General features: G+C 36.6%; 2 protein-coding genes across 2 annotated transcripts; both read right to left on the bottom strand.

Moving 5' to 3' along the window:
* Positions 1–767: 767 nt before the first annotated feature.
* On the bottom strand, positions 768–4,188 carry HELRODRAFT_84358 (hypothetical protein; the record flags this gene model as incomplete). Its single annotated transcript, XM_009025066.1, has 8 exons — positions 768–1,040; positions 1,293–1,496; positions 1,760–1,790; positions 1,907–2,018; positions 2,283–2,340; positions 2,513–2,707; positions 3,251–3,426; positions 3,882–4,188. 8 exons carry the CDS (start codon positions 4,186–4,188, stop codon positions 768–770), a joined length of 1,356 nt encoding a protein of 451 aa, XP_009023314.1.
* Positions 4,189–9,049: 4,861 nt separating this feature from the next.
* HELRODRAFT_84390 (hypothetical protein) lies at positions 9,050–9,692 on the bottom strand (the record flags this gene model as incomplete). Its single annotated transcript, XM_009025069.1, has 2 exons — positions 9,050–9,176; positions 9,502–9,692. Coding segments are annotated over 2 exons (318 nt in total), but the record flags the coding sequence as incomplete, so codon positions are not given.
* Positions 9,693–10,924: the final 1,232 nt, after the last annotated feature.

Below are 10,924 nucleotides of genomic sequence, written 5' to 3'. Positions count from 1 at the left end.
TCATCACCACCAAATGCCATAAAAAAATGCCATCATCATCATAATCATCCTCATCATCATCAACGTCATCACCACCAAATGCTATAAAAAAATGCCATCATCATCATAATCATCCTCCTCATCATCATCATAGCCATCAACACCAGTTTTTTTTTCACCACCCACATCAAAGAAGTTCTTTTCCAAATCATAAGGCTCTTCATCTTCATCGTCATCTTCATCGTCATCTTCCTTCTCCCCATCGTCCTCATCATCATTGTTGTTGATCGTCCTGTCACCATCATCATCTCTAGCACTGACACCTGCTAGCATGGCTGGAAGCTGGACAGGTTTTGCCTTCTCTCGTTTTATCTCGCCTGGATGAATGAATGAACGAACGAACGAAAGAAGATGACAGTGAATGAAGAAGTTTATGAATGGAGCAATGAAAATCTCATTTGAAACGTTTAAAAGATATCATCTTCCATCAATCAATCAACCAACCAACCATTTCAAATATCCATTCCACTTCAACAGCTATTCAACTATCAAATTGATCATCTATTTATATACCTGTCTACCTGTCTATCTGTCTATCTGTCTATCTATCTATCTATCTATCTATCTATCTATCTATCTATCTATCTATCTATCTATCTATCTATCTATCTATCTATCTATCTATCTATCATGCAAGAAACTAACTTGCAGAGGCCCACTGAACTGTCAATCGTGTCAATTTCTTTGGCTCCTCTTCCACTGGGGGCGGGGGCGGTTCCAGCGGGACATTAATGGTCGGGAGCAGCGTGATCTGCGGTTAGAAATGCGAAAATTCGAAAATAAATTATCAATTTATCTCTCATCTCTCTCTTCCTCCAACACACATAAACACAGGTTTCCCAAACCTGTTTAGCAACAGCCGAGAACTTGATGGCATTGATGTTCTCGGAGTACATGCTTCTACACTGACTGACCGTCACAATCATCTTGGCCCGACCCCGGCCGTTCAAATACGGCTGGAAGAGGCGAGTCAGTTTGCTGTCGCGAAATGGCGGTAGAATCTGGTTGTCCCTGTGTTGGATGTTGTGTGTTTTCACTGTTAGGTAGCGTTAATGGGTTTGAAGTGTTTCTGTGTATGCCGGTGTTAGCCGGTGTGAGGTTTTTGTCGAATTAAGAGTTAAGTTGGGGGTAGCTAGAAGACATGATAGGTTAGTATGACTGACCAACATCATCATCATTTTCGTCCATCATCATCATTTTCATCCATCATCATCATCATTTTCATCCTGATCGCTATTCCAACAAAACCAAACGAACCCCGGTCCAGTACTGCTCTGGTTCTTCCTGATGGCCTGGATGCACCTTCCGAGAACGAACAAGGAGTTGTTGATGTTGCCCGACTCTTTTATTCGGTCTCCAACGTTCTGTGTCTTGTAACTTCTTTCTATGCCAGCCAGGTCGCATAATGACAAGCTGGTGAGGTTTGTTTGTTTGTTGTTTGTCCAATGTTTGTTTGTCTGTTTGTTGTTTGTCTGCTGGCTGATGTGACGACTGCAGACGTTAGCGTATGTTGTTAATTTCTATAACTAACATACAAACAATCAATCTTCTAGCAATGAAACCAAGAAAATATTTCAAACAATTTCAATTACCCAACCAGCCAGACAATCAACCAACCAATCAGCCAGACAATCAACCAACCAATCAATCAAACAGACGATCAACCAACTAACATGTTGCATGGGCCATATCTGATCTCATCGTTCTTTGTCCTTATCACTTTTATGAGTTTCAAGGTGAAAATGCAGTGGCTGCAAACATTGTTGACGTGGTTTATGTAGATGTTATGACCAACCAGCCAATCAATCGACCAGTCAATCTACCAACCAACTAACTAGCCAACCAACTAACTAGCCAACCAACAAACCTTCTTGATGAAGTCTCATTGATCCTCGTATAGGCCATTTGAAGATTTCGCTGTCCAAGTGCCAACAACTTAAACGCCTCATCAGCTGACATCACATTCACTTCCCTCAATCCTGGATCCATTCATCCATTCATTCATTCATTCATCCATATGAATATTAATTGAACCTTTAAATGAAATATTTAACTGCGTCATGTATGGTACGCATAATAAGGTCATTTATTAAAATTTTGTCAAGGTCACGTCAGAAGCAACAGCCTGAGTTTCAACAAGAGCCCTGTACACTAAAAATTAAAACCCTTTGTGGAATGAAATCTGAGCCACACCATCGTCAGCACTCTCTTTTTCACAATGGAAAAAAATAATAAAAAAAAACTCGCCATTGATGTATGGCCTGCCCTGCATATCCTCCTTAACTTGCAGACACGCTCTCTCTCTTCGGCTGTTGTTATTATTATTATTATTGTTATTATTATTGTTGCCACCTTTGTTGTACCCTGCCCCATTGCAGCCGCCTGCCGTTTTGAATGGCACCTTCTTATTGGCGTGAGGGTGATTCCTCTTGCGGGCTTTTTTGTTGTCCTCTGGTGGTAATGGAGGAGGTACCAGCAAATCAAACACCTGCTCGTTGTATATCTCCGCGAAACTTGCCCAGACTGAATACATGACGTGTCTCGAGGCGGCCACAGCAACCGTGCCCTCTTCCCGGCGACGGTTGGCAACCACTGTCGAGACCTCGTCGTCGTTCATTGTTAGGTCATCGGTGCAGGTTGAGAGTTGCTGCTGATTGGTGCCCGATGTCTCGTTCATAGTCGAGTCGTTTGTGGTTGCTGGTGGAGTGGACACGTGCGTGTGTGTGCGTAGAAAGTAGTAGAAAGCAACATCATTAACTCGTTACATCAATAACAACAGCATGCAATACTGACACCACACCATCAACTTTCAACATACTACGCAGGCGTCAGCGAAGAATTGATAACATCATCAACAGTGACATTAACGAACTGTTTCTAAATGACGTCACGTTTATCCGAGACATGGAGGAGACATCAGTGCTGCTGGCTTTGGGAGATAACTTTATCGTCGTCTGCTTCTTTAAAATTACAAAAAAGCACACAAAAATCTAAATTAAATTCACAAAGAAAACATTAATATCATAGATTATATTTGCAATACCACTACTACAGCATCATCAATCACATTTCATCATCAACATCTATCCCACAGTCACTCACTACCATCGGTGCAGTTACATTACCAATGCATGCATGCATGCATGCATCCATTCATCCAATCAACTACCTTTACCCCACACATATGACCCCACCATCACTTCTTGCTGACCTGTCTCAAGATGACCTCCTTGTTCACTTTTTCTCTGGCCACTTCTTCCTCATCCAACTTTTCGACGTCGCAATAACATTTTGGCCTTAGATCACCCTCTTTGTACTGTCGATCGACAATGCTGTTGAAGATCACGTCGAAAGTTCGAGGTACAACTCCACCATCTGATGGTGTTCCTGTTGTGTGTGTGTGTGTGTGTCTTACTGCGTGTGTCAAGTTGTGTTGTGTCAAGTGCAGCTTTGTGGGTGGTGTCTCAGGTGCATTTTCGTACGTGGTGTAATAAAAAAATCATTGGTGACACGTTAAGTGAAGTTAGTGGTCTGTGGGTTAGAGGGAGGTCACATTGATCTAGAAAAAAAGAGAATTGGGATGCTGCCATTCAAAAAATGGTCACCACATCATCTGGAACCAAAAAAATTACAAACAACATTAACAGCAACATCAACTCATCTCTGTCCCTGGTTTACCTTTCGACTCGTTCATATTACGCCAATTATTGTCTCGATTAATTTCATTTGAGAGAGATTTTGAGATGTTTTTGATTGGCATTTTCTTAATTTGATAATAACAATAATAATAAAAATAGTGATGATGATGATGATCCCATACACCACCAATTTCGACCGCAAACCTTGCATGGTATAAGTTTTGCCCGAATTGGTCACCCCATAAGCAAACACCAGGGCATTCTGACCATCTATGAACTCTTTGATGGTGTCTTGGACAGCTAGATCAAAAAAATCTTTTTGTGAAGTTTTCTCGTTGAATATTCGGGAGAATGTAAATTTTAACGAAGACTGGGGAGGATGATTAAACAGGACCCCAGACCTCAAATTGCGGGTAGCCCCAACTTGGGGTTGACCTCCAAATTGTGGGGGCAGCGGCAACGGATCTTTCAGGGGGTGAACAACCAGGGATTCGTCTGTCTCTACGACCATGTATTTCTGAATGTTTGGTTGGTAATTATTAATTACGATAAGAAGTCTGGAATTAGTTTAATAGGGCCATTATCATCATCATCATCCTCCTAATCACAATCCTAATCACGTTGTCATTGTCATCTTCATCACAGCACAACATCATAAACTTTACTCACCTGATCACTTTCTTGCTCCGATTCAAAAGGTTTAATTTTGAGATAAACTTTCAATCTTTCTACCTCTGCATCAAAAACTAATCTCTTTTGAATATCTCTGAAGGAATCGTTTAACTTCATAGGCTCCTCCTCTCCGAAGATTGAAAAGTCCGATAGCATGTTGGTGGTGCTGAATTAATAATACAGGAGTTTTAAAGATGAACTGCTGAGTCTGATGATACGAGCTAAGTCCACAGGAATTTTTTGATGTAGGAACTTGATGATGAGGAACTGTTTGATGTAGTTGTTGATTGTAGGGCAGGCAGTTGGCTTAATGAAACAACTGTAAAAGAGGTCAAAATGTTGAGTGTATAACAATTATTTTTGCACACGCACACACACACACATACACAGATAAACACACACATACAGAAACACACACACATACACATTAATTAATATATTATATATCAGTTTTATTCAATGATAAGATGCCTTCAGTTCCATCAGGCACCGACCAACTGGTCAGACATTCATGATGGTTGGCTAGTTAAGTTGTCTTCATCGTTTTACACACACGTGTATGTGAAACATTTGAGAGCAAGGATGTTATATTCATCATTAGGCATCATATTAGACAAGGAACAAACATAAATGACACACAACAGTTTTAGTATTATTAATTGTGACCATTCACAATAAAAAACATTAACTTTATATTTTTAAAAATACATACAATAAATAACTCGTAACACATTGTCAGTTTGTACCAGTACCTTGTACTAACTTATCATTAATTAATTAGTTAGTTACCAGTTTGCTTTTTACTTTTAGTAAGAGCTAAAAAATTAAATTAAAAAAAATGTTTTAGCAACTAGTAACATCAGCAATACTAGATAGCTGCTGATTGTGAAAACTGATGATGATGACATTTTTTACGTCTTGCCTGTGTTTTCGGTTTTAAATACTTTAATGTTACTCTTATTTTCAAAACATTACTTCAATAATATTCTTAATCCAGTAAATACAAACAAGCATCAATGGCTGATGGAATTGAAATTAGGAATTAGTACTAGTACCTGGTGCTAATTTAAGGAGGGAGGAGATGAAAAATTTAAAAATTGAATTGAAAAAATATTTCCGCCCTATATAAAAAACATTTTTTGTTATAAAATAAGATTAAAATTAAGCCAAAAAATGTAACCAAATTTAAATTCCAATTCAAACATTGCCCTCAAAACAAAATTAGAAATTGGCGCTTTTCAGTGATGGGCTGATCGGTATTTTAAAATAGATTTTCGATTTTTTTTCGATTTTGAAACAAAGTTGATATTTGTATCAAAATTTGGATCTACATTTATTATTTAGTAATTAATTTTACAAAATTTACGCATCTTACGTCAAAAAACCTAACATTTCCTGAGGGGCAGGTCAGAGAGCTGCCATAAAAAACAATAGAGGCATTTGATCCGAGGAACAATTTGGCTTGCAGATACCTTAAACTTTACCAAAAATTATTTTTCGGTGAAAGACTAGCAATCCTTCCCAAATTAATGAAAAAGGTTGGAATATCAAAGTTTAATTAACGTAAAAAAAACTCTAAAAATGAAAAAAACACCGAAATAACGCCCGAAAGGTGGAATTGAACCACTCCGACGCTAATCGGCTACAGGTTTGAAGCCTGCACTCCGGACCACCGAAGTTCATTCGGGCGGTGACATGAGCGAGCTGTCCCCTTATATATGCTGCTTTCCAGTATTTATACTTTGTGGTGTTTTTTTTTTTATTTACGTGAATAACATTGTTGAAAATATAAATTTTTTGATGCCTTTTTAGACGTCTTGAATCTTTTTTACTTTGTAGATTTTAAAACATACGCCTTTACAAATAAATAATCTCATTCAATTCGGCAGATGACCTGTCAATTAATAAGAAAATTAGACTGATATTATCTTTAGATTGTGTAGGTAGGTGTTCTAGTATAAGACATACACACAAACTCGAAAACTTTTTTGATAAACGATGTGATAATGCTTGCTTGTTATCAACGAATCACGGTCAACAAACGTATGTGTGTGTATATGTGGTTATAATAACACTTGTGTTAAGTATCAAAGATAGATACACATTACACATATATTTTGTATAACACACATATGCACACACATAGTTTGAAAAGTTTTTTAAAATTTTTCTAAAAGTAACTAGTATATATAGTTAAATTTTTCTGAGAGTATTCAAAATAATTTGAGACTACACCATAACACATTTGTTCAATTTGAATGTGTAAATATAACATTATAAATGTATTAAAACTACATATAACTATTTATTTCTTTATTTAGTTTTACCTGCGTATGATACTAGGTCAAATTTATTTGATAGGAATTGAATATAACCATTATACCGGCTAATTCACTAACAAGCTGTTAAATAACTACTGTTAGCATGCATAAATTTTTTTTACATGATAAAAACCATAGTTTTATTATATCTCAAACAGAAATGCCTCTGTGGAACAAACTTTTCTTAGCCAATGTTGATGATGAAACTGTAAAGACGTTCGAGTTTGCAAGTTTGCAGCAGACAGATTCGTGATTGACATAAATTTTTATCACAATCATTGTGCCGAAATTCGCTATTAACTATTTTAACTCTTGTTTCTTTTTATCTGCTGTACATTTCTTTATATTTATCAGATGTAGACGTATAGCCATTTAGTTTAAGCCCACTAAATATGTTATGTTTTATTAATATATTGATATATGGTATAAGCCATTGAGTTTTACTTAAAGTATGTGGGACATGAACCATAGAATTTTATGTAATATTTATGGTTCTATCATAGCCATAGAGTTTTACTTAGCCATTACTTAAGGTACATGATACGAGTGTTTTACTAAATATAACATATATGATATGAACTATTTCAGAGTTGAGTTTATTTCTTTAAATTACAAAAGGGCGACAAATAAATTGAAATCTAAAAATGAGCTTGAGTATGTTATATCTCTGGGGTTATTGTGCAAATGAAAAAAGTAATATTTTCCTCGTCATATTGTCATTGAGAGATAGATGGAAGGATAGACAGACAGATAGATAGATAGATAGATAGATAGATAGATAGATAGATAGATAGATTGATAGATAGATAGATAGATAGATAGATAGATAGATAGATAGATAGATAGATAGATAGATAGATAGATAGATAGATAGATAGATAGATAGATAGATAGATAGATAGATAGATAGATAGATAGATAGATATACATTAACTAAAATATACGGATAGTCAACTAAATTTAAAGATGTTATATAATATGATGCGTTTTTACTATTCAAAATCAATAAGATCAATATTATACTGCAATCCAGTCATACATATAATGCATAGTTATACATAATAAACTTGATTATTTATTCAAAATTCCAATGTTAATTAAATCAGATTCACTTAGCTAGGCTCATTGATTAATGAACTACTATTCAGAGGCTATCTGGAGGTCATATAGACACCCAAAGGTCACCTGGAGGTTATAAAGACACCCAAAAGGTCATCTGGAGGTCAGCCATATAGACATCCAAACGTTATTTTGAATATTTTACACAGCAGGCACTTAATGGTTAAATACAAATGTCACACTGTTCAATCCGGTCAGAAGTTATCAAACAATGATTTGAAATTTCGTTAGCTTCTGAAATGATAGTTTGTACAAATCTTCATCCTCCGCATAGACTATTTTTGCATTTCCTTGCCACAAAGCAGTAACAGTTTAAAAGAAATAAAAAAATTAAAATGGCTCGCAAAATTTTTTACTTCACTATTTGTTTTTTTTTTATGATGTCACCATTTGGTTGTGACGATTTTTTTAGAGTAATGATATTTAGTATTGAAAATAAAAATATTCGGAAAAAATAATTGGAACGTAGTAAATGCAAGTGATTAAAAAACTGCAGAGATCTTGAAGATAAAGACAACTTCCGTAGAAACCTGTGTACGCGTTGTTTGCAGAGTCCGCGTCTGTATGTGTGCGTGGGAATGTGCGTGCGTGTGTATGTGTAGGTATGTGTGTGTGTGTATGCGTGTGTGTGTTTGTCTGTGTGTGTTTGTGTGTTATTTTCCGAACGAGCCACTCTTCACGGAAAGATATATTCCACCTGTTGATGCAAAAAATAATTTTGAGGCGATCAATGTACACAAACGTTCAATCAAGGTCGTACTATGTTTCAAATGATTAAGAAATTACAAAAAATTGATTACACTTCACTCTTACATCTTCCTACCAGCGTATTTTTGAACAAAACACCAAAAACACCAAATAAACAAACTTTGTGGAATTGGCGGAAGTGGATAGTTAGAACGAAACGATGATGATGACGATGACGTCATTGATGACGTCGCAAATGATGGTCGAGCGATGGAGGATCTAGATCGAAATGATGCGGCGACTGTACCCTCTTCCGGTGGTGGCAGTGGTAGCGGTGATGGTGGTAATACTATTGATGACCTAGTGCTTTCATCCTGTTGATTGGAGTTATGTTGTAATAATAAGGACAACTGAGTATGATGAAGATGCTGGTAATATTGATAATAACTGTAACATGTGTGTGTGTGTTTGTTTGTGTGTTTGTATGTGTGTGTGTGTGTGTGCGTGTGTGTGCGACTACACGCTTTTACCATTACACCGCAATCTCGTCCTTCCAATAATTTAATATAAATTTCAATAATTTATCAGAAGTGGCTTGAATACTTTCGAAAGGTTAAAAAAACTGACTTTGATTCTTTTGACAATCATCGGCCCCATGCGCGTGTTAAAGATGAACAGACCCTCCCCTGTCTTACAGGACCTGGCGGTAATGATGATTACGATGATGTTTATGATGATGATTATGATGACGATGATGAGGCTGATGATGTTGATCATGATGGTGATGATGTTGATGATATGATTGCAATAATATGAATGGTGAGTTCAGCCAACCCACCAACCAATAACCAACCAACCAACCAGCCAGCCAACCAACCAACCAACCAACCAGCCAACCAACCAACCAACCAGCCAGCCAGCCAACCAGCCAGCCAGCCAGCCAGCCAACCAGCCAACCAACCAACCAACTAGCCAACCAATCAACCAGCCAACAAACCAACCAACCAGCTAGCCAGCCAACCAACCTTCCAGTCTGCATGATGAATTTATCCTTATCGCAGGTGTATTTTTTGATTGACGTGAGAGGCCAGGCAAGGAAAGTTTGCGTCGGATCATTTGGATGACATAGTAAAAGATTTCCATGTGTGACGATCATCTGACATTCCCCATAGAACGAAAGAAGAGGAGTGCAGAGGAGGAATACGTGGATGGGTTCTAAGATTGCGGACGTATAGATGGAGGAAGTGGAAAATGAATGGATGGATGAATGGATAAATGGATGGATGAGTCAATAGATAGATGAATAAATAGACAGCTGAATGAACGAACGAATGAATGAAGGGATTGATGGATAGATGGATAAATAATGGATAAACGAATGCGAAATTAAATCAAGGTGTAAACAGGAATTAATAAATGATAACAGCCGTTCGCCATATTCCTCGATCTCACCATCAATGCTAGCTTGATAGCTGGCATGGTCGAGTAGATCAACTCCTCTTGAAGCCGATGGCAGGTGTGCTGCAATCATTTGCATCCAGTCATTCATTTCATTAACTGCGTGCCAGAAAAAAATGACGATTCTCAGAAAAAATTATAACAACTAACTCAATTCTAATTTGTTTGTTTGTTCTAATTTAACGGCATTGGAGCTCTCATAATGGTGCAATGGTGTGCCTTATCGAGATTAGCATATTCTTTATATTTTAAAGAATATGTTAATATAATATATATAAGAATATGAAATTATTTTTTAAATATTGTCAGTTTAACCAATACTCGTTATCATTTATGATCATTTATCAATTTGTTAGTCTATTTATTTATTTAGTTTCAAGTGTGATTATCCTTAAGAACGTCAAAAGCCATCATTACAAGGCAGGAAAAATCCCAACCATGCCCTTCTAAGCACTGATTTAAGATCAATCCCTGAAATACGTTAAACCCTTACATCGGCTTATCGTAACGTTTGCAAGGTCCACAGTTTAAATTAACGTTTAAATTTTTATTTAATTAACCGGGGATTTATTCAATTTTTAATTTAATTAATTGAAAATTAAGCCAATTTCACTTCAATTACGTGGGGATTTATTGATTTAATTTGAATATATTTATTTATTGTCCATGAATAAATCTTGGTTTATTAGTGAGGCTAATTTTAGTAACGTATATTAACAATACAAACGATCAAAGCAAAAAAATTAATAAAAAATCTCTCTCTCTCTCTTTTTCTCTCTCTTCTAATTTCTCTCTCTCTTCTAATCTTTCTATCCCTATTTCTTCTTTCTCCCTGATAGATGGATGGAGAGAAAGAATATTATTAATGAACCACTAACACGAATCGAAAGCCAGATGAACTTTGTTGCTGCTGTTGTGGAAGGTGAAATAGAAAGAGTTGGCCATCTTGTCAGGTGGGGTGAGGGTCAGTCGTTCCACGTATTCCAGGGG

The sequence above is a fragment of the Helobdella robusta genome (assembly GCF_000326865.2).
Source record: "Helobdella robusta unplaced genomic scaffold HELROscaffold_40, whole genome shotgun sequence".
Taxonomy (NCBI): Eukaryota; Metazoa; Annelida; class Clitellata; order Rhynchobdellida; family Glossiphoniidae; genus Helobdella; species Helobdella robusta.
The sequence above is the reverse complement of the archived record's forward strand: the minus strand, read 5'-3'. Positions and strand labels throughout refer to the sequence as shown.